This window comes from Chroicocephalus ridibundus, chromosome Z (assembly GCF_963924245.1).
Source record: "Chroicocephalus ridibundus chromosome Z, bChrRid1.1, whole genome shotgun sequence".
In the NCBI taxonomy this organism is placed as follows: Eukaryota; Metazoa; Chordata; class Aves; order Charadriiformes; family Laridae; genus Chroicocephalus; species Chroicocephalus ridibundus.
Window position 1 is genome coordinate 62674813 of NC_086316.1, and position 25052 is coordinate 62699864.

At 39.2% G+C, this 25052-nt stretch overlaps 1 protein-coding gene across 2 annotated transcripts in view; it reads right to left on the reverse strand.

The window, feature by feature from the left end:
• The window catches only part of MAST4 (microtubule associated serine/threonine kinase family member 4), a 237274-nt gene that overhangs the window by 165972 nt on the left and 46250 nt on the right, over positions 1–25052 (reverse strand). For both annotated transcript variants that reach the window (XM_063319499.1, XM_063319498.1), the window contains one exon: positions 12972–13046. In XM_063319499.1, the coding sequence (XP_063175569.1) occupies positions 12972–13046 (75 nt within the window). The remainder of the gene's footprint in view (positions 1–12971; positions 13047–25052) is intronic.

Consider the following 25052-nt stretch of genomic DNA (forward strand, 5'->3'; position numbering starts at 1 on the left):
GTATCAGAGAAAGGGGGTTCACTGTGCAAGAGCTTTTTAGAAGCTAATCTTGACCTCTTTATCAGATCAGTACATCAGACCACTGTATTAATCCATTTTAAATACCTTCTAAGTGAGGCAGTGGCAGGGTATGCTTTTTATTTGATTGCTTCCTACTTTGCCAACATTCAGTTCTTCAGATTCACAGAGCACATTACCAAGGGGCTGGCTCAGTGCAGGGACAGATCAACCACCTCAAATGCCCCAAGAGTTAGTGTCCCATAGCAATTGTGTCTCTCCTGCTGCAATTTTATTTCTCAAAACTGTCCTTTGTTGTTATGACAGCTTATAATGTTTTCTGGTTCCAAGAATTGTAAGCCTCTGCCTCAGAAATGGTTTTCTATTAATACTAGGTTTGAATTTTAGGAGTGGCTATGGACTTCAAAATTTCCAATTCAAGACAGGATTAACTGATTTTCAAAAAGGTGCAGAAAGGTGTTCAGCTCTTTCATTGTCAGACAAGGTGTTCTCACTTGGATCTGATTTTTACAACACAAGTATAACTATAAAATTGTTCTCCCTTGCAGATGACCCAAGTGAGTTCATGTTTGGACCACCTCTTTATCAGCAATGCTAGCCTGAACTGTTTTGTCCGAGATGCAATTCTATATTCACTTTTCTCAGGAAAACTGTACCAATAGCTCCTTCACTGGTAACGAGTCCCAGTCAAGATTGCTGTCTTTCCCTTTCCACACTGGCTGTCAAGGAGCTAGGCATTATTAATTCCTAGCAGTAAAGTCTGTGTTCTGCCTTTCATCTGAAGGCTTTCATATTCTTTCTAGTCATAGAGATGCAGCCACCAGTTTACAAGGGTTTTTTCTTAGTCTGTCCCTTCACCGATTACACCAAAAGTCATCTCTTCACAAGTATTTTCAACAATGAAAATTGCCACTTTTGCATTGGCAAGCTCTGGAAGGTAGTTACTACTGCTCAGGGAAGACTCCATTCACAGTTCTCCCGTGTCACCTGCAAAATGCTCCCTCGCACGGAACACAAGGCTTCTTTTAAATATTTTTAACTGCATGTCAATGTACGAAGATGATATTCTGCATGGTAACTTACTCCCCTCACATCCCCAAGCACTAAAAAACCTTGTAAATAATGAACTTGAAGTCACAAATTAGCAACAACTATTGCAGATTTTAACAGAGGATACACTGTAAAAGTAAAAAGGTACTTAAGCACAGGTTTAACCAGAAAAGGCGATGTTTTGTCTAATTCCATATTCTGGATTCTATACAGTTCATTTTTATCTCTTCAGTTAACTTGCTGACTGTATCTTTCAAAGTAGGAACATATCTGTCTGTTAACTCTACAGGTTCTGAAATGTTCTGTAAAAGGAATACTCAGGTGCCTACCTAAAGCTAGGCATTATAAATTTAAATGCAAAATAACTGGATCAAAAAGAATGTCTGAAGTCGTTCCTATTATGGAATCGGTAATAACATTTAGCAACCAAAAGATCTTGCTCAAAAACAATTACATTGTTTCAGAGACACAATACACATGACATTCTCGATTAAATTTTGAAAGAAATTGGCAGAAATCAAAAAACAAATCCTATACCAGAATGTATAGGCTTTAACTAAGCTTTTTTTTTTTTTTTTTTTTTTTTTAAATAGACAAAGTAGCACAACAGTTTCTTTAGAGACAATAGCAAGAATCTCAATCAATGCTTGGTAGTCAAAGATATTCTCTGAAAAGAGAGGATACTACAGGAGTAAGTCACTGGAAGAAGTTTTGAGTATAATCTTTTTATTTACCTTGGAAAGAGAAAAAATAATAATCAAATTGACTTAGCCAGAAAAAAAGAAAGAAAAAAGAGCTACAAACATACCCATTATGGGAATAAAAAAAAAAAAAAAATCCACTCATGCTTATTGGCATGTCTAATTTATAGCAAGTGAATCCATAAATACTCAATGCTTCAGAAACATCCCAAATCAACTAAAAAAAAAAACAAACCACAAATGCCACTGTATTAGTACTGTGATCAGAACACTGTATCAGTAATCTACTGGCCAAATAAGAAACAGTAATGCAGTTAAGAATTATTCAGACTATGCTTAATAACATTACTTCTGCTATTATCTCAAGCTTTCAGCCAAAAGCAGCAGTGGCAGAACACATGAAGTCGACTTCCTTACAACAATAATGCAGCATAGCTTATTTGGAGAGTAGCTACTGTAATTACTAAAAGGTGAAAACTCCCTTTAATGAGGAGCACAAACCCTTTTGAAAGAGAGCAATTTGACAGTTGCTAACCTTAACTCAGTAAATCTGTGTATTCATTTTCTAGTGGTCTGAGCTTTACTTCTTTCAAATACTTCCTAGTAAAATATAATAGAAAAATACTACTTAAGGTTTTGTTTGTTGTCTACCACGTTGCATTTTTCTCTCAAGTATTTAAAAATGAATAACCATGTTTCTTCAATTAAAGAGCGTGAAAATTCTGAATGAACTTTCCACCTCAAAGTACACAAAATCATTTAACGTAATGCAATGTTAGAAAATCCATGCTCCATTCTGACCTGCTGTCACACAGTCTATTTTGCCCCTCGGCAAAGTACCACATCACTACATGATTAGTGGAGAAAACACATGGACTGCAAAGTGTCTGAAACACCACCACTAAACAGATTCCAGCTACCAAGTTTACACGAATATTGCCATACTTAGAGTTTAAGAGTGCTACCATATATTAAGGGAAAAGGAGAAGGGGAGAAATAAAAAAAGAGTCACACAAGACATAAATGCCAGCTGCTAGTGCAACTGTTCAGCTGAACAAATATAAACAATGATACAGTTTACCAAAATTGGAAAACCCTGAATCCACTTTGACGCTAGGTTCTCTTTGATTCTCTAGGTTCCTTCATCAAATAGAAAACTGTGTTTTTTTTATAGGCATACCTACACAGGATTTTGCCTACTATTAAAAAGCAAAATAAAAAAGTAACACCACAGCACATAGTGACCAGCTTCGGCTCTTCTTGACAATACAGCTGGAGACCATTATGCCCACAAGAATCTAATTGCCTTCCTTTTCCCAGCTGCAAATCATGTTTTGTATTATACAATGAGTATGTTCAGCAGCTGCTGCTAAACCGCGGTTGAAATCAGTAAGATAAAATGATTAAGCCTGCCTTCAACATGAAAGAGACCTGCCTACATCTATGTTTTGATTGCAACAGGTTTTGTTAGTCATCTTGCACAGGACAGAAGGGGCTAAAAACAGTCCAAACATGTTTATTCTTTTTTCCAGGACTGATTACCACTAGCAAACACAGGCCTTTCTGTACCTTGACACATTCACAATCACAAGCTGGAAGAGAGCATGTATGCTGAAAGGGGAAAGTACACTGGAACTAAGTTTTAAGCCATGTTAATCTGAGGAATTGGTCACGAGAGCCTCTCCAGGGCACTCTTGTGCCCATAGTGCCCACTCTAGGAACCACAGAGCTGAGCTCCGCAGCTGCTCTTTACACACAATGGTAAAGAGAAGATTTTGGGCAGGCCAGGTACAAAGGGCACAAACAACTCACTTCCCCCCTCAAAAAAAAACCAACACAGGAAACAGCAGCAGCAAAACACTACTTTTTTTTTTTTTTTTTTTTTGCTTTCAGCAGATAACAGAAGTATCTCTTTTGTAGAAAAAGGCTAATTTATATTTGCTTTGTTAACAACTCCAGATCTGCCCCTTATGCAATTAAAGGTCTCAAAATTAGAAATTTTGCTAAATGTTGACATTTTAATGAGTATTTATAAATTCAAATCTGATCAGTTCAGCTGACCCAACAGCTTACTGGTAATACACTCCACTGATGTAGAAGAAAGGTTCAAGTTCTAGGGTGAGGGTCACACTGGAAAAAGTGAGACTGTCCAGAGACTAAAAAGGTAAACATTAACCCCTTTGGTGAAAACAACTTAAGTCAAAATGAACGCTTTATTTTTTCATTTCAAAACTGTAGTCACTTGTTTCTCTCAACAAGCTGAATTTCAATTATTTCCTACAGGACTTCAAACGTCCTGAAAAATTTGAACCATCCACACTGGTTTCTGACACTCCCAAAGGAGAGCCCATTCTAGCTTAGGGAGCCACATTCTCATGATCTTTTGTCTTGTCTTTGCCCCTACTATAAACATAAACATTGCTCTATGTGGGCATGCTGAACACATTTCTTACCTTGTTTCCTGCTTGTTTGCCATACTTTCTGATGAACTGCAAAAGGCTACTGTCACTACTCCTCTTCCTATATGGTAGGCAAGAGGACACCCCCACCACCAACTGTTGCACAAATCTTCAATTACTAGTCAACACTCCAAAGCAAGAAAAAGTTATTTCAACCTTTCCAAACACAATATGACAAAAATCCCATGATCCTTACTGATACTACACTGCTCTCCCTTCTGATGTTACCCAGTTTCTCCAATTAGCTGCAATCTCAATTTTGCGTACCCACTGCAAAGACGACAAGAAGGAGAAAGGTAATTTTTCTTTGGGGATTTGAATGCTCTTTTGAAGTATTCCTTTCCTTATCAGAAAGGGATCATAACACAAACATCAGTAGTCTGACACTTTTATTTTCATCCAAAAGTCTCAAAATGTGTGCAACAACAGCCATAGCTGCTGCATCAATCACTGGTCTAAAAACCTCTGATGCAGGCAGTAAACTCACATCTAGCAAAGACCACCCTGAGGCACAACCCCAGCTTCCTAATACTGACAGTTGCACTGGAAAAATCCCTAACGAAACAATGCAGATTACTAGACCAGTGCTGGACCCCTGTGTGCAAGAATTTGTGAACTTTTGACATGAAATAAATCACTGTTTCGGCCTAGGCAAGATTTTAAGCTAAAAACCACAGTGGACAGACAAACCTTTTTACCTACTCAAAGCAAAAATGTAACAGTGATAAATCCTTTCCCACAATTTATAACATTACTTGGTCTCTCTGTATCTGCTAGCAATAAAGCAAGGTGTATTTTATAGTTTTTGTTTGGACTACTAACATTCTAGGTAAATCGAGATTAGGACCCAGATAATCTTCTGGTTTATTGCCATTTTATAGCCAATTTCATCCCTCTCCTTGTCCAATATGGCACATGGATTGTTCCAAGTCAAACTACAGTAAATCACATCAACAACTGTATTAAGTTTGTGCAAGCAGTACATTTTTTAAATTCCCTTTTACTTTTGACTGATAATCCTATTTATACTGTCTTAATAAGGTCTAACAGGATAGGTGAAGGTTATTCGAATTTATACCCCTATCTAGTACATTTGTCTGCAAGTTTCTGTTGTGAAATATCTACTAATTAATGGGAAGAACTTTCTAAAGGCACAGAGGTTTCGTATGTGACTAGTCTCAAAAGACCCTCAATTAGGGAAAAAAAAAAGGATAAAAAGGGATTAGGACAAACACCTTCAGTTATGCATCTATTTAACATGAAACAAAAGTTAAAGAGTAGCCAACCATAGTTTCTTCTCTACACTTTCTAGCTGTTTTTAAGACAGCAGGAGGCAACCCAATCCTAAACAGAGTCTGCAATAGGGAACAGTATAAAAAAAATCCTCCCAGTTCCTATACTGATTTATATGAGCCATCTGGCAGGCTAAGTCCAGGAGTTTTCACCTTCCCTGCAGTCACACCACCAAGATATTTCAGTAACAGAAAGGACCAGTGTACCTTCCATGGTAATTTCGTTAGTGAAGATAAGTACGTGCAGAATAAAATAGTTCTCTTGGGGAGAAAAAAAACCCTATCCTTCTGATGACACAAATCTTACCTCAGTATGGTTGAAATACCTCCCAACACTGGTTTCCCCCACTCCCCTATCCCAGTCCTTGGTAAATATTTCAAATTCTAGCCCTTTCTTTGTGTCCACACCATGCAGACATCCCGCACCTAAATGAGGATGTATGTCTACTAATTTAACCATATCTTAAGACTAGCTTTACGTTTCTGTGATATTTTTTGCATAAATACTAGCATTTATGCTAGCCAAACAACTTCTAATGCTATTTCTACCACAGCTATTTCTATTTTTAATCAATTAGGAGGCATGCAAGCACCATTGGGATGGAGGCCACACATTTGAAGTAACAGCTGCAAACATCTAATTATAACTTGGTATTACCTTCTACAAAACTGAAGTTTTAGTAAGGAGAAAAGGGAGTATTGTGGATTTATTTTGTTTCCACTTTGCAGTAGAAGGTTATAAAACCTACCTAATACAATGAATATTACACTAACCACAGACTGACTTTTCCAGGAGATTAATTTAATAAGGAAGACAACTTTAACTTGCCAAAGAGAGGATCCATTTGCAATACCTGACTGCAAACTATCTTTTGCTTCTATTTATGTCAGCCAGACTCTCTAACCTTTGGTAAATATAACTTCCTAGCAATCAATTGGGCATCAAATCAAAGTTCTATCAGCTGTTGCCAGAGAGGAGTGGTAGGAAATAGTACTTCTTTCTCTGCACTCCCCTGCCTAATGGATGATTTCTTTTTTTACTCTTGAAGTAGACTCTTCAGTTTGTGTTTGTGGCAAAAAGCAGCAAAAATTTAAGAATGCAAGTGGGTTTAAAACATACTTAAGATGTAGCCTAGCAAGATATACAATAGCATCTGATCCATCTAGCCATCTATTATTGATAGCCATACGTAGGTAAGTATTTTTACTGAAGCTTCCCATCTATTAAGATCTTCAGTCTAGGTTTAGCAGGTGAAGACATGGTTCTCAACAGCAAACTATTTATTTACAATTACAAGTCATGAGTCACTGAGGTAGGCAGAGAACAAAACAGTTCTAAAAAATTTTTTATCAGCTTCGAAAGTAGAGTATGTGCAACAGTGACTACTGTAACTCCAGAAGCAAGTTCAAAAGCAAGAAACTCTTGTTTTTAAAATCCTTATCTACAGATGCTGCAGAAATTTTTCAGTATGAGTTGAGGAAAGATTACTGTGCTCTGTAACTAATTGATCTGGTACTCACACCAGAATGACTTAAAACCAAATTCTACCTCTGCTGAAATGTCCACTGTCCTCACGATCAGCTTGGAGTTTTTCCACTTTATTCATTCTAATATCAGTGTTTTTCCAAGCTGACAAAATTCAGAGTAATCTTCATAACTGTTACCTACAAGTGTTTCAGTTTATACTGGCAGCCTATCTAGAATACAGCTTTATTATTAAGCATTGAAACACAACAACAGTTTGAAAATAGTCTAAATGCTTTCCCTTATAACTCCTTCTCAACCTCCATGCTCCCGTATCAAATTGATTTTTATTTGACTGTTACTTTTCCCAGCTTGATCAATGAGTATTTTATTTTGTCCTTCAGATCATTACTCCTGAAGCACTTTCTTTAATGTTATCTACCTGTATTCATATTTGGAACTTACAGAAAAGTTCTAGAAAACAAATTCCCCAGCAACTCTTTATATTAAGCTTCTGTTCCAAGGCACCACCAAGTAACGTAATAGATACAACAGAAGATGCATAGAGACTACATCTACAGTGTTTTTATGATGTCTGAGAACAAACTCTGCTCTGTGGGTCAAAGCGGACTAGTTCTAATCCACAGTGTTTCAGCATCTTTTGTACGATCTATACTGCTTATCTGCTAGAGGATGCTATGCTGAAAAGGCCACTTGGAGAGCTTTGCATCACTACAGAGCAGATAGAGGCAAGCACGCAGCAAGTACCACACCCTTCAAACACCTAACAACTCATGCTGCAAAGGACCTCTGGAGGCCATCTGGTCCGATTCTCCACTCAAAGTACGGCTAACCATCTATTAGGTGGTGAAAGATAGCCAATAAATCCCATCTCAGCCTTCGCAATGCTAAACAAACCTAGCTGCTCAGCTCCTCCGTGTACATCATAAACTCCAGCATCTTTCTTGTACCAGGGCCCCAAATCCGGATGCAGTTATTTCAGATGCGTCTCTTAAGCGTCAGTTAGAAGGGAATAATACCTCCCCGAACCTACTGGCTATGCTCTTTGACTTTACCCACTTTCTGGGTGGAGCACAGCACACCCTGTGATTACACCAAAAAATATATAAAGGTCCTGTTCATACCTTCAGCAGCTGTTTAGCACTTGTTAGGTTAAGCATTCTAAATACTCCCACCACTGCCTGTTGCTGATCATTCTGCTGTCGAATGGTCACTTTCATGCCCAAAACATGATATGAGGCAAATCAGTACCGAATGGATGAAGGAAGTTCTTCCTCCAATACTTGGAGAAAACAGAGTCCTCTCTCTCAAAACATTTCCATTACTTCCTCTCTCAGAGGCAGATACCAGTCTCAATCACTTCCAAGCTTGACTCAAAAAATAATGAAGACATGAGGTTTCACAGATGGGACTAACCTAGAAACCTAGAACCATCACCAGCTGTAGGCCCTAAAATTGAGATCCAAATAGAAATCTATACAGAAGAGGCTCATCATTGTTTGAAGACCAGCTTTCCCTGACTTGCATCAAATCAATCAACCAATCATGTCCCATACAACCCTACTATCTTTTGCCAGGACAGGCCAGGATCCTCCCCGCTCAGGAAACATTAGTCTCCACATCAGAAGTCAACACACCATGTCTCTTGCTGCTTTGGGTCACCCAAATCACTAACACACAAATGAATTTCTTCCAGGTCCAGGACAATCTGCAGAATGAGTGCCAAGATGCAGGTGAATCACCTGTAGTCAGCTGACCATAGACGGAGATCTTCTTGGCAAGTTGTACCTCAAGTGTCCTCTGAATCACTGTTGCTGCTTTCGTGAGATACACTGTCTTCCTTCCAAGTCTCCCAAATACAGTTGTTCTCCCATGCTCATGAGGTTAGGAGCCACATGCAGGAAACCCAGGGACCCAGACATGCAGAACAGAACACCCATACAAGCACACCAGGATGCTTTCCTAAGAACAAAAACAGTATTCCTTTACTGGTCTTTGATGGTCTTACCCCATGCCCAAACAGTGTCCCTGATACAGGCAACGGTCTGTGCAAGCCGTGCAGCCTGGGCTTCCATAACATCCTGCCACCTGGGCAAACAGCTGCTGCACAGGAAGGCAAAAGGAATAAAAGGGATCACACCAGTCTTTACAGAGCCAAGAGACAACATACCATTTCAAAGTAACAAGTTTGTTTGGGTTGGGGGCTTTTCTTGCTTGGGTTTTTTTTGTTTTGTTGTGTTGTGTTTTTTAAAACTAGAAAGAGCTGAATCAACAACCTTAAAGAAAGGCATATCAGCTTTGTATTTGGCAATTTGCCATCTTCAGTCTAAAAGCAGCAGACTCAGTAGCTCTTGCTTTAAGATGGCAACAAGATCATAAGACTTGCTTCTGTGCGCCCACCCCTACCACCAGGAGAAACTGGCAGCTCTTCCTGAGGCAATAAATTCAGACCAAGGAGTGTGAGAGAACAAGCTGCTGGGGACACTCTGCCAGTCCTGTTGCCTTTCTACAGCTTCCTACTTCTGGAATTCTCTGCACAGCTGAATCTCAGCCCTGTCCTCCTAGTCTCCACCAGGAGAGCTTCCCTGGCCCCAAAGTCCCAGGAATGGATGATTAATGCCCTGCAGTCCTGAGTGTTAGAGGGGGCTGCCAAGAGGGCACTGCAGCAGGTGTGTCTGCAGAGGTACACAGAGTAAGCAGGTTAAGTCTTTGGTAGGGCTTGGAGACAGGCTGCATTGCTGCTGCCTTTTGAGATGACTGGAGTCCAACTTTCCCAGCTGAATTCACAGTTTTATAAGAGAAAGTCATGGCCTTTCTTCATCAGCTGCATTGCAAATGGATTCCTTCAAGTGGCTGGTCAGGTTGTCATAGCAACTAGTGGTAAGGGTCCCTAATGCCACAAAACATGAAAGAGGAAGGGTGACGGGACTCTGCTGACAATCCTATTGCCTTACAGCAGTTTACAGGTGAGTCTGCCAGAAAACAGCAGTTCAGGAAGTGCAAGCAGGAGTACAAGGGAAAGAGAGTTTGTCTCCTAGCGGCTCTGTGCTAACAGCACTTCCCTAGTGTGCTTTCGTAGTGATCTGAATGGCAAACACTGACAAACTCACACTGCCTGAAGTATGTTCTTGGAACGTAGATGGGCCTTTGAAGAACACAGTACATCACCCTTGCTTGTTATGCAGTACCACATGCCACACTTCTCCCCAGCCAAATCTGCTCAGGTAACCTCAGGCTACTGCTCCTACCAGCATACAACTGTTGTAGCACTTGCTGCAGGACAGGTTTGTCTTCATCCCTTCTCTTGAGTTGTCTCAGTTCATGGAACAGTAGTCTAGTACAGCCCCAGCCCCAACAGCCCTGAGCAAAGGTGCTGAACACAGCGTTCTCATTGCTCTTGTGCCCATTCCAAAGGTCTGCGCCACGCAAAGCGTCAAACTGTGTCCCTCTTGTCAGAATCACAAGCCAATATCCCTCCTCCAAAACTTCCTGCTGAAGGGCAGCTGCTAAGCTGCCAAAGCCTATTCCATATCCTGCCGTCCATCAGCTGAACCAGCCTGAGTGTAGTCTGGTCATGGATGAACATGGTATTTCCAGACTTGACACGTAAAGAAGTATGAGGCAAAAGCACATAATCCAAGACCTTGAGTTTGATCCAGTCACAAAAGAAGGAAAAGACAGATAGGAAGGAGTGGGAAACATGCAGAAATTATTACCTCAAGTTACCTCAATCAGACCAGGAAAGTACACTCCTCTCAGCTGTAGCAGTTGATTCCAAGAACATACGAAGGGTGGTGGGTGAGGAAAAAAAGGCATATATATCTAGGAAATAAAGCATGGCAGCTATTCTTCAGTGAGAAATGTGTACAGGAGTGGAGGAAGGGAAGCGGTCACTGTCACCACAGATGTCTGTCAGAATTAGTTTTATTGGATTGCGATGCAGCGATACTACCCACCTAGTGGAAGGTTTGCAAAGAACAGGACTCAGAAGACTACTGTTCCAGGATTTCACCATTCTCTTGCATGGACAGTGAGAAATGAGATCAGGTAGGCGATCTGCAGGCCGATCCATGCCCCCGGGAGCTATGAACTTGCAGTTTTTCTCTTCTGTCACAGACTATTGGCAATGAAGCAGTACTTCCTGTTTGCCTCCATCCTCTTTCCTACAGACATATTTTAATCAAAACGAAACACTCAGAGCTATGTTTCTACTTAGTGCTGAAGAGTCTTTTCCAGGTAGATGGTCATTCTGAAGCTGCTGACAATGGTTGTAGGGAAAGAGGTGGAGGATGATGTGGTCCGTGATATCAGACCCCCTCCAGATGCTGAGCTGCCAACTGACTTGCTCCCAGTGCATCAGGATGTCCTCCCGGTAGCAAAGACATTGACTAAAGGGCAGTGGCTAAGGGCTCTGGAAACACCAATCAAGAGCCTTTCTGGTCCTTCTGTCCCAAACAAAACAGAAGCGCAACTAATGCGAGGGTTGCTTTGCAGCTACCAGGCTGAGGTTTTGACACCACACCTACATTCAAGAAGGTGCATCCAGGGGTAAAGTAGGGCACTGGGGTATGTTGGAAAATTAGATAAGAGGAGGGAGCAAAAGCTAGCACAGCTTATGTCCACAGAACTGCACCTTGGTATACATTTTTTCCTGTGACTTTCCACATTGAGGGAATTAACTGTAGTGATTCTACTGTACATTAATGCACACAGAAAGCGGTTCACCAAGAGAACAGGCTCCTTAAGAGACAGTACAGGCTAATTCAAAATTCATTTCTGCTCTTAACTAATCCTTTTTAAAATTAAAGAAAAAACAAAACAAAACAAAACAAACAACCAACATATCACTCACTTTTACATCTGTAACCCCCTCAATGCCCTCCCCCAGTCCCCAAAAAGGATAGCTTAATATTGACAACGTTGTTACAGGCCAAAGGGAATAAGTAATATAAGCTGGCAACAGTAAAAGTCAACACAATTAATACTTAATGAGTCCATACATTTAGCAACAGAAAGAATCAGTCTGACAAGAGCAACTGGAGTCATAGTTTAGAATGCAAGACAAGACACCATGTGTCCACTTTTTTTATTTCCTAAAAATCAACACTTTTCTTTCAAGACCAGGATTTCTACCATTGATGTACTCATTGATCTACTTCAACCTGTATCAAAGGTTGTCTGTAAATATTGCAATCAATTCTGCAAGTAATCTAAGTCTAAAGCAAAGAGGAGAATGGTATTTCTGTGGTAGTAATGGATACACAGTTTCATTTTTGCTGGAGTCTCACAAAAAGTAGCAAAAAATAGACACAGTTGAAAAGTTACTGATGCTCTAAAATTTGCATCACAGTACATTTTATTAGCCTGGAGAATAAAAGTTCCATAATAACATCACACTCACTGAATATCTCAAACTGCTTTGTGCACTGTTAGCAAAAAACATGTTTCTAAAAAGGTGGAACAATATTACAAACTATCTGGTACTGCTATTATATCTGCTAGTATAATCTCTTGATGACAAAGTTGGAGTTTTTTAACTCTGAAACTTCCCATCACAGCTTGATAATAGAATATTTGATTATTTCCCATATCCTTGCCAATTTTTTTATTCAATGAAAGCCTTTTATTTAAGAATGAGGCAAATGAATTGGACATGTGTTTAAGAAAACAGATATCGCGCAAAGTAATAAAACCAAAGTAGAACACAGTTTCTATTTCACTTTGCAGACACCAAAAAAAAAAATCTCACCCCAACTTTTTCAAGAAAGCACAACAGCTGCACTTGAATATGAATCTCTCCAGCTCTGAAGGTCACCTCTTGAGACAGAGTGATTTACTCATCAGTTGCAGATGAGTAAAAATAACTAAATCTCCCAATGAGCACAAAGAAGAGCTTCTTTAGTAATAAATACTGTGCTGACACAACATTCCATTTCAAAAATGGTCCTTCAATAAAGGCACTCACTTTTGTAGCTGCTGGTTCCACTAGTCTCTGACGGTGGCGTGCTGAGCTGAAATGACTCTTCTGAGGCGCCCCTTCCTGACAGTGAATGGAGAAAGGGGAGGAAAAAGAACAGAGAAAAGCAGGGAAATGGATCGTGGAGGGGATGGAATGGAGGATGTTGGACAAGGGAGAGGGAGAGTATTTAACTGAGCTGTATTTTCACTAGCTTTGTAAAAGCTTTATTAAATCAATTTCAATAATACCACCATACAAATATCAGAAAGAAAATGAAGCTTTTGCTAAAAGCAGCCTCATGACGTTTTTATATATGTATTATTCATATGCATTTAATGATGCTGTCTACTAAAAATACACACATGAACACATGCCTACTTCATTTCTAGATACACACATTAAAGTTGAAAAAACATTAACTTAACTCTTGCCAAGTATATACATTATCTTGCATTTTCGGTATCAATTTAAGAATTTACATACTAAAGAACCCAACCGCCAGCCATCCCGTACATCTGGATTCACACTGTAACTCAAAGACCAGCATCTCCTCTAATAAAACATAACTTTTAAAATTCACATTCTCCATCCAGAGCTTCAACAGACTATCAACCACGTTATGTTTTAGAGATTTTTACCTAGCAGAGGTTAATACCTTTTCCTGAGAAAACCTGAGAAACAGCAGGCTCACACATACAAAGCGTAAGCATTTTCTCTCAGACAGAGGAATTTGAAAGACCATTCGACTGAAAAAACAGAAGCACAATAGTCTTCATCACATGTGCAAAATTATTTACGGTAAATACCTCACTGCAGCCAGTCTTAAAGCTACCTGGATTTGCTGGAGCTGCAAAAGGAGGACTGCCTCCTAGGCTTTGAACAGTGCACCATTTTGTTGTCTATTCTTGCTATTTCTTGTGGTTGCATCTCACTGATTAAAATTCATACCGAACAACCTCTAGAACAAGGATCAGTCTGTCCCTAAACTTCTCCTACATGGATGGACCTACTTGCTTTTCAAGGGAAAGAAGAAAAAAAAAAAAAAGTCCAAACACTCAAACTGCTTAAGTACCAAAAAAAATTGAAACTTGAAAAAAAATACAAAGTTTGAGCAAAAATATGTATTTTGAATAACTATACTGTATAATCTGAAATTTTACAAAGGAAAAACTTAATATTTGTATAGCTTTTCCTACAATGAAAGGAAAGAATACTATTTCTTTCACTGGTCTTACTGCCCCCTCAGGCTTTCAACAGATCAGATTATTGAAAAAGTTTTGTTTCTCTTTTATATTCATACTTTCCCCTTTACTGAAATTATCTTGATACTTTTCAGACATCCTAACTCCTCTGCAACTCTAACACATGTAAGAAATATTCTGAATTAAGGTATTAGGATGAACAGCTTTTCTGGAAACTGATTCAATTTATTCCCTACTTCTTGACAGCCTAAATACATACTTTCAGTTAAACAGCCTTGCAATGTTTTAACCACCTGAAACAACAGTACTTGCTCTGTTTGCTTTCAAAATTAAGAAAACTTCCAAGTTAATTTTCTGTGTGAATTCTACCAAATATGGCACCTGAATTTTCAGGAAATAATTTAAGTTGCTTAATCTTCAGTCCTGTTTGTGGCATCTACTCCATCACTTCTAGAAACTCTGAGGCAACCACAAGAATTGTTGTTTACTAATTAACTTCATGCTAATTAACTAACATGCTAATTAACTTCACAAACATTACTTTTATCAAAAACAAGCACCCCTTACACTGAACCCTTCACTAGGCTTCAAAACTCAGACTAAACACAAATCTGACCTTACCAAACTTTTGGCATTATAAAACATTAATATCTTAATATGCAAAAAAAAAAAAAAAGTAACAAAATGCCTAGCAACTTCAATAATCTGCTTCTTTATAGTGAGCAGCATTGATGGAATTTGACTGGTGGTCTCATTCCTTTCCGGCAACAGGAAAAAGGCCCATCACCTTCACTTAGAGGCTTTGTAAAGAGAGGCAAGTCGCTGGAAAAATCTATAGGACAAAATGAACTATGAATAGAAGACTGCCTCCAGGAGATACGTTTTCCCATGTGAATAAACAGTTGTTATCTAGCAGGAAAAAAAAAAAGGAGCAAGAACATTGCAAGCCACTAAGTGAAGAAGCGGCAAGAACCGATCAGTGAAATCAGTCAGAATGCCGGTCAGGAGGGCTGCCAGTCAAGAAACGCTTTGCTTTTTCTGTCATCAGTTTCTAGAAACTCATTCCTATACACTCAATAAACCATTAGCTGCAGCTCCTACCAATGTACTAACAGAAGTGCAGGTGGATATGAGAGCATTACTCAGTTTCACCAAGCAACAGCAAGGAAGCGAAAATCAAGAAAAGGGTATAAGACAGATACTGACAGCGCTACCCAGGTTTGACTGAATCACATCTCCACATTCAGTGTCCAATCAGAACTATTACAGTGTCATTGGCAATAACCATAAACTGATCCTCCATCATGCTTGCTGTGAAGAACTTTACCTCATGCGGCTGTCTTATAGCAACAGACCTGTGGGAATTAATCATGTGAATACCTCATATTAGCCTGCTTACTGACTCTTAACTGGCTTTCTGAAATTAACTTTACAGAACCTCACTCAACCTGTGGAATGCTCTGAGGGAGCCCCTGGAGAATGAACCATGTCAAAAAATTATTTATTTTTTAACTCTTCTGGAGAATAAACATATCCAGAAGTCATACACAACAGCCACAGTTATGCAAGCCAATTAAACATATGCAAAACTACGCATACAGCTCTGCTGATTTCAACCTACATAGCCAAGTACTTCCCAACTCAGCCTTTTCACTGCCTGTGAAAACCCTTAAACAGTGAACACTTTCCTTTCTTCAACTCAAGAGCCCATTTTCAAAAGCTAACTTCAGATGCACAGATTGAAAGATGGAGTCTTTAGCATTTAAATTCTTCATTAACAGCTTTTGTATAAAAATATTTGAAAAGAAATTACATTAATTTATATATATGTATAAAAATTATGGTCAGTAATGAAAGTCAAATATTTTGCCACTGAACTACTTCATCGCTTCTTCCAACATACTCAAGTCTACTAGATGTAATGATATCTGTTGAATAAAAATTAAACTAGCCAGTGATGAAACATACATGTTTAGTTGCACAGAATGAGGAATAACAGACATCTTGAACATATTGTTTATTTCTCAGATCACAAAAGACTATCAAATCACAGAATTGATCATTTAGATTGATTATTTTTGCCAGCGTTACTTTTGGACTGTAGTACAAAAGTACTATTAAGACGGGAAACAAGGATAGTTTAACAAGACTGTTAAAAGTCTTGGGAAGAAGGGAGAACACGCATAATAATTACTACTAAAATATGTCAAAGCAAAGGAAAAAACACACCAGAAAAAAACCTTCCAACTCTTCCATCAATGCCACAAAATCGTAAGAACTTCTTATACTTTAACAGGTGATAACAAAATAAATAGGAACACTTCTACACACCACTGCTTTTGCTAGAATTCAACGAGAGCATTTTCTACTAACATACACACAAAAAACCCCAAGGTAGTGCAGGAAGATGTCTCAAAACACTAAGTTATCTGAATAATTGTGCCAACCAGACAAAACTGAAGTAAATCTTGGCTTTGCCTGCAACTGCATTTTTTTTAAGCTATTTTTAAAATACAGTGCAGTTTCTGATCAAAGCCCTTGAATTAACCTTGGGAGTTTCTTTTTTGGCTTTGCGTTCTCTCCACCAGTTTTTGGAACATAAGTACTGTTACTGAAATCAGGAAAAGATGACAAAAGGTATTTCCTCAATACTGTCAATATGCCACATGGCACAACAGTTAAAGATTTTTCCAGGATATGACAGATACTGGTTCAAAACCCTCTACCTGATGAACACCCAAGGAAACACACCACCTGCATTTAGTTTCTTCCCCAAAATACTTGAAATATTCTGTCTCAATCCCTCCAGAAACATTCCAATTTGTACAGCCCCTCATTGGTGTAGCAAGTATGAATTCTACAGTCTGCTATTTAAGGTATGCATCTGACGGGAAGAAGATATGGCTCAAGAGCCTGCTCCAAATCACATTCCTTCTAGAAGTCTCCTCTGAAAAAAAAACCAGAATATTTTTCAAATGCAAGGTAGACTCGCTCATACTTATGAAAAGATATCCACAGGGTTCTTTAACTGAAAATACAATAATACTCAATTTGGCAAATACTTCTCAAGACTCTTGCTTTTCAAAAAGTCGTTTTTACTCCTGCCTAATGAAAAGGGCTTCCATTCCCAGCAAGAAACCATGCAGAGCTAGGTCTTTAACTCAAAAAAATTTGGTGGAAATAATCAAAGATTATAGCCTCCTTGGGAAATTTCATTATATTCAGGAAACAAAAGATAGCAGGAGTAGTGCAAACTAACCCTAATTAATAGAATCAGCATTCCACAAAAAGTAGTTATCTAACACTTGCATAAACATTTGATTACAATTGCAGAAAGCTTCTTCGATGATGGTAATGTCTTTTGATAATGCTCCATTAAATTACTGGTGTAACTGACCAAAATGAGCAGTAAGGCTAGGTGACCTTATAACTTCTCCTTCTGGGAGATACTCTTAAAACCTTTAATAAATTCTTTTTAAAATTTCTCAATGTCCTTCCTATTATCATTTAACATAAACTTTAATATAGTTAAAAAATAGATGCTTGAAAAAGGTCTCCTTTCTATCACAGCTTGGAACCACAGTAGGTTCAACTTAACCTTAACACTAGCTAGCAACAGTGCTGATCTTCAGAGGCCCTAAGTTCTCTCTTATTAATGTTATTAACCCATGTAACATAAGATCCTGGACCAAACTGAAAAGCTGGGAATTCTTCTCTGTTATTTGCATTTTTTTTTTCTTTCCTGTCTCTTCTTCAGAATGCATTTCAGGAGCAGTTAAGAGCTGTGATAAACAAGAGTTTACACCTTGAAAAATCCCAATACAGCACAGATACTATTTCAGAAGCATTAAAGTATACCTAAATTGATGCCATTATTCCTATGACAAGGGAAAGAGTCTTCAAACTATTAAAACGCGTATGTGGCCTGTGCCTCCAATGACACCAGCCATGTTGGTACACCAGTGTGCAACACTCTGATTCAGAATATATTAACAGTTCATTTTATTAGCACAAAATAATCAGATGGGTAGACTTGATGCAATAGTGTCTTTTGGCAGGGTTAACATCAGCAGATACACGATACACCGCTGGACTGCAAAGAACACATAGCAGTAACAGGTAGTAAACTGACAGGTAGTAAAGACAGCTACCACGTTCATTATTATTCATCATTCCCTGTGCGAGCATTATCCCCTGAAATTATATTTCAGTTCTGTTTTTAATCAGAAATACATTCCACTCACTTTTGTGCTGCTAGTCACTTCGTACCAGAGGCTCCACCTCCTTGCTTGGACAAGGAACAAGTCTGGACGTGAGTCATGCCATGGCTTCCCACCATGACGATTTCAGCAGTAACCAGGTTCAGGAGCTCCTCTCCCCAGCTCTCCCACCAGTTCATTCCTGCCCTGAAGCCAGAGTTCACCACTCCCTGTACCATACCTGTACAATTGTGTGCAGTTTTATTCTGTAAAGTCCTGAAATGATCCAGCTTAAAAATAGCTCCTGTGGGAGCAGAAGGGTCATAGTGAGCCTAGTGTCAGCCTTTCCGATGAACCCAGAGGTGGGCTGCTGTGAAATGGATCACTGAAAAGAACAGCTGGACTAGAAACTCCGTATGCCACTCTGCTGCTAAAGCTGTTTATGATGGAACTGCCAGCAAAGCCCAATAGGCAAATCCAAGTAGGGATGAAAGTTCATCATCGGGCCATGCTAACATATGAATGAAGGTGCAACTGAGATCAGCAAGAGATTAACAAAAGCTGCTGGGACTGTGCATGCCAAAAACATAGCTGGAATCAGAGATAAAAATAAAGATAAGAATAAAGACAACCCTGTTCTTTCTCTATGGAAGAATTCAATATAGAGCATCTGAAGTACGTAGAGACATTAGACTGTATGCATAAAAGTTTTTCATTATATCATAACCTTATGCCCCTGAGTATTACATTGCAGCTGATTGAAAAAAAAAAAACCTTTTGCAAACATCAGCTGTATGTATTCCTCCAGACAGGAGTGTCTAATAAGGGCAGACAAACCACAGAAAAAGAAAAGGCTAGGATCAGGGTCAGTGTCTCGGAGGCAGAGCTATCTTTCATTTAAAAAGAAAAGAAAAGGAAAGGGGAAAAAAAAATATCTACACACTTAAAAGGCTATGTATTCAGAGAAACTGCATTTATTACCAGCAAAGCACAGGCAGTGGATCCCTGATACCCTCACAGTGTGAATGTCCTTTCCAGAGGAATAGGCCAGTTGCAATTATCAGTTCACATAATAAAGCAACAGTCAGAAAACTATCTCCTTGCAAAGGCCATCACGATTCACAACTACAAGGACAGATGAAGGAAAAACAGAAGGATCCTAAATAATTCCTATCTATGACAAGGTATTTTAGGTAGAGGGCATGCAGAAAGCTGGCCAGGGAGCAGCAAGTCAGAGACTTATTTCATTTCCCAGGTGAGCAGTTGAGGAAACAACCTTGTGGCAAACAGATACCTCTAAAGAAGAAAAATTTAAAAAAAAAAACCAACACAAAAAAAAAAAAAAACAACAAAAGACAGAGATAAGGGGCATCAGGTATTGGATATGTTACATAGTTTATTTCCAAAGGCACAGAACCCTGAAAGCAGTTGTGAAGTGAAAACATGTTTTTGGCTGTGTAGGCTGGTAGCTAATTCAACAACATACCCACTTGATACGACATGCAGTTACCATGAACAGCACAGTCATTCTCCTGAAAACAGCAATATCAAGAGACAAGCAAGTGAGAATATCAAGTGATACAAGAATGTGCTCTTACCTGAAGAGATTTCTACCTTAAGATTGAAGCAGCAACTGTCCTCTCTTTTTTTCCTCTCTCTGTTTTTATTAGCTGTCAGATCAAGATCAGAAGCAAGAGTGGCAGTATTCCATACAGAGGAGATGAATTCACCAAACACCACAGCTGGCCCCTGACAGCTTTGCAAGTGTTTAGCACTGAAGAAAAAAATTCACAGCAACAACCCCATCCACACCAAGCTGGACAGATCCTAATGCCAGCAGGTCCATTTCAATATTTTTACCCTATTACATGTTATACAGAAGAACAAACACCTCCTCATACATATCCCAAACTATGCTCTTTAAGCTTGCTTCCTCCTTCAAGACCAGCCCTGTGCTATCTCCTCAAGAGATATCTGCACCCAAGATTCAAGTCCCTGACACATCCTTCAGTACCCTACACTCCAGCCTGTGTAATTTTTTGCATTTACATCTAGCAAAAGCTGCAAAGCTCATGACCAAGGCCTGCTGGTCATTGTTAAGATCATATCTTGAACATTTTTACACACCATGATCTACCTCCTGCTCTACAGTGTCTCATACTAGATGCAGCTGTTCCACTCAACTACCAAACTGTGCTTGGAGTGCAATATCACAGAGTCAGAGGCCACAGTGCTATGCTCCGTCCAGCATAAGATAGCATAACACAGTGGTGTACACCTGCACCTCAAGTCTTAATTTCAAAGCACAGGTGAAGAATTAAGTCCCTTCTCTCTATCACCTAAGTGCATTAGAGGAACATCTGATAAACAGGTAAAAGGAGATTGGGAAACACAAGCTAAACTAGTTCACCTTTTTTTCTTCCCAATACCAAAGTAGAATTGCTGGCTCTGTTGATAACAATGACCAGGACAGATGAAAGTGACTTAGCATTTTTATTTTTTTCTAAATGCACAAAATAAATAAATATATAAAGATCTAAAAATCTTTATAATCCTGCTGAATTAGACAGGAAGGCAAAGAAATGTGAAAAAAGTATTCTGTTCTGGAATTTTGAGCCTCAGTCCTCCCCAGACCCGAATTTCTCAAAAGAAAACACCACATATGTACCCTTCAAAGTGGAAACAGAGCTCTTGATCAGTATATTTAGCTATTTCCTAGTAGCAGACATGATATCTACAAGAAGTGCTGGAAGGAGGATCCAGAGAACTACGAGCTTGTCAGTCTGACTTTGGTGCTGGGGAAGGTTACGGAGCAGATCATTTTGAGTGCCATAACACAGCATGTACAGGACAACAGGCCTAGCCAGCACAGGTTTAGGAAAGGCAGGTCTTGCTTGACTAACCTGATCTCCTTCTATGATAAGGTAACCAGCTTAGTGGATGCAGGAAAGGCTGTGGATATTGTTTACCTGAACTTTAGTAAAACCTTTGACACTGTTTCCCACACATTCTCCTGGAGAAATTAGCTGCTCATGGCTTGGATGGGCATACTCTTCACTGCATAAAAATCTGGCTGTATGGCCACGCGCGAAGAGTTGTGCTGAATGGAGTTAAACCTAGCTGGCAGCCGGTCACAAGTGGTGTTCCCCAGGGCTCAGTACTGGGGCCAGTTCTGTTTAATATCTTTGTCAATGATCTGGCCAAGGGGATCAAGTGCACCCTCATCAAGTTGGGTGGGAGTGTTGATCTGCTTGAGAGCAGGAAGACTCTACAGAGAGATCTGGACATGCTGGATCGACGGGACGAGGCCAATGGTATGAAGTTCAACGAAGTCAAGTGCCAGCTCCTGCACTGGGGTCACAACAACCCCATGCAGCGTTACAGGCTTGGAGAAGAGTGGCTGCAAAGTTGTCCGGCAGAAAAGGACCTGGAGGTGTTGGTTGACAGCTGGATGAATATGAGCCAGCAGTGTGCCCAGGTGGCCAAGAAGGCCAACAGCATCCTGGCCTGTGTCAGAAATAGTGTGGCCAGAAGGACTAGGGAAGTGATCATCTCCCTGTACTCAGCACTGGTGAGGCCCCACCTTGAGTACGGTGTCCAGTTTTGGGTCCCTCACTAGAAGAGAGACACTGACATGCTGGAGGGCATCCAGAGAAGGGCAACGAAGCTGGTGAAGGGTCTAAAGATCAAATGAGGAGCGGTTGAGCGAACTGGGGCTGTTTAGCCTAAAGTAAAGGAGGCTCAAGGGAGGCGTTATTGCTCTCTACAACTACCTGAAAGGAGGTCGTAGCAAGGCAGGGGTCAGTCTCTTCTCCCAAGTAGGAAGTGAGAGGATGAGAGGAAATGGCCTCAAGTTGTATCAGGGAAGGTTTAGAGTGGATAGTAGGAAAAATGTCTTCACCAAAAGGTTGTCATACATTGGAACAGGCTCCCCAGGAAAGTGGTTCCACACACTGATACTCTAGGTAGCTACGGTGCTCCTGTAAAGGGAACACAATTTATGAAAAAAATCAAAGGTAGACATGGAATCATAGTGGTATTTCACAATGAAAGTTCAGCTTTGCATTCTGCAGTGACACAGAATTGCCCAAATTTTCCTTAAAAAAATCAAGTTTAAGGGAAAGCCTTTCCCTTTGATATTGTATGACCATGTAGGTCTTATTTTTCCAAGATAGTTAGTGAATACAAAGACTTTCCTCCTTTTCCCTCTCTGAGAAAAGATTTGTTGTTCTTCATTATTCATACTAAAAATAACTAGTCAGAAATGTTTTGAAATACCATGCTAATAGAGTATGTCAAGAATATGTCAGTCTATCAAAATAAAAATGGGTTGTGAAATTAGTAAATTTTACCACAATTTTATCTTGAAGCAGTTCCAAAAAATCATGAAAAACACCATTCAACATTTTCTAAGTGAAACACGGACTATGCTAACACACAAATAATATTTAAAAAGACAAAGCTCTATTGAGACAAAATATAAAAACGGAAGAAAAAAAAAACATCAAACCACAACATTGCATAATTTTATTGCAACGTAGAAAAAGTCAAAAGACAAAGTTCTTCACAAGCTTAAATTTCCACTCTGTCATCATTCACCTTTTTAGGTCAGCTACATAAAAATAGCTGTGAGACTACACAGAAAATACAACAGAAACAAAGCAATTAAGAAATGTAGAAAAACAAAAATCTTGGTTTAGAATGCGATACGTTTGGTCTGATTTTTCCACCTATTGGCTCCCAGAGGCCAAGACACCATAATCAAAGGACACAATTCAACTGCTGATAGCTTGTAAGCTTTAGGATGCTGCAAAGAAAGCAGTAAATATTGTGGGATGCATACAGAATCCAGTAATTCCACATTACTAAAAACTCAAACAGTATCATTGCAACATTAATTCACCATATTATTCAGTTGTGATTTTATTAATGAAATGACACAATTCAGAAAGTCATCATACTACATAAGCAATAACGTTTCTTCATACACATAGCCTCCTGGCAGTGGTTACCTGTTGAACAGATCTCTGAACAGTACCAAGACCACTTCTATCAGACAAATGTTTGATGAAAACGATCGGTGCTTAGATAATGTATTTGAAGACAAAACTTTGACATCTCTGTATTACATTATAGCTGATACGAAAAAAATCTGCCTGTTCTAAGGTTATGAGTTTATGGTTAACAAGAGACAACCAGGAAATTCAAGGTGATCAGTAGCCTTGCAGTCTTGAACAAAGAAATTTCTCTGTGCCTCAACTTACCAAAGAGACAATGAAATGCTATGCCTGTTTCAATGACAGCAAGACACTGGGAAGAAGAAACACAGAAAGATCTAGGAAGAACTCAAAAGGTAAATTAGTTTCAAGTTTTCAGTGTTACAGCTGCAGACTGGTTAATCAGCATTTCATTACTATGAAAAGGGGAAAAGGAGTATTGTTTATAGAGCACTGGGAGCCCTTTTCCCGTAAAGCTTAATTTAAGGCATTAAAACAATTTGGTTCTATGTACGCAGAAAGAGCTATCTAGGATGCGCAGGGAGGGAGGGAGATTGCACGCATTCTGTTTCCAAAAAAATTTCACAAAACCAGAAGGAAGAATGAAAACCATCACAGCAACACTGATTTAAATAAAAAACCTAAAAGATAGCAAAACATACTCTGCTTACATGAAATGACATTGAAAACTCACCAACACTTAAAGGATATACAGTGTGGAAAAATCAAATTACTCAAGGTGACATGCAAGAATGTTAACAGATTGATGACAACTAAGAGGATTAATTTAGGCAGAGCCACAACTTTAGCAGAGATCGAGAAGCTTGGAACTTACCATTCTGACAATATGGTATAAGACAAAAACGTGTGCAAGCCATGCACTGGCATGAGAGGTAACATTGTATTATTTTCTCTGAAGTCATGGAGACTTCATGGAATAATGGAGAAAGTACTCTGAATTCAAATCACTTACTGTTTTAAAACAGATCAAGATCTTAGGGACATGGTTTAGTGGTGGTTTTGGTAGTGCCAGGTTAATGGTTGGACTCAAAAATCTTAAAGGTCCTTTCCAACCTAGACAACTCTATGATTTCACCTTCAGACAGTAGGCAATTCAGTGTGCCAAGCGTGGAGGCAGAACCCCGTTACAAATTCTAACACACAGTTCTTCCCTCTCATCTTTAGATTCAAGCAAGTGTAAAATGCTTTGGGGTTTATTAGGGGGAGAGGGGTTGGTTGGTTTGGGTTTTTTTAACTACTGATCTCCACTGCCTTAAATTTAGGTCTTCAATGTAATACTTAACTAGGCTCTGTGCCAAGCTCTACAGGCTGACCAGGAAAACTCTTTATGTTAGAAAGCCATCTCATAGCACACTCAAAGCTTAATAAGTACAAAAGATTTCTATCTAGCTATAGATTTTTTTAAAAAGTAATGTGTTGTCATTTCTTTGACAAAGAACATTGCCTTCTGGTACACGTGGCAATCCCTACAGCCAAGGCCAGAAACCAAGTCAATAAAAAACAATGTACATGTGTAGCTTCAATTCTAAACAGTAAGACAACAAACCTTTGAAATCTATTTCCCAAAGAGAACAGAAATCAAAGGCCAGGACTGTACCTTGCACCAATTAATCTGTCCAGCAACAGAAACTCCTGGCAAAGGAATAATTCATCTGAGGTAGCTTTCTG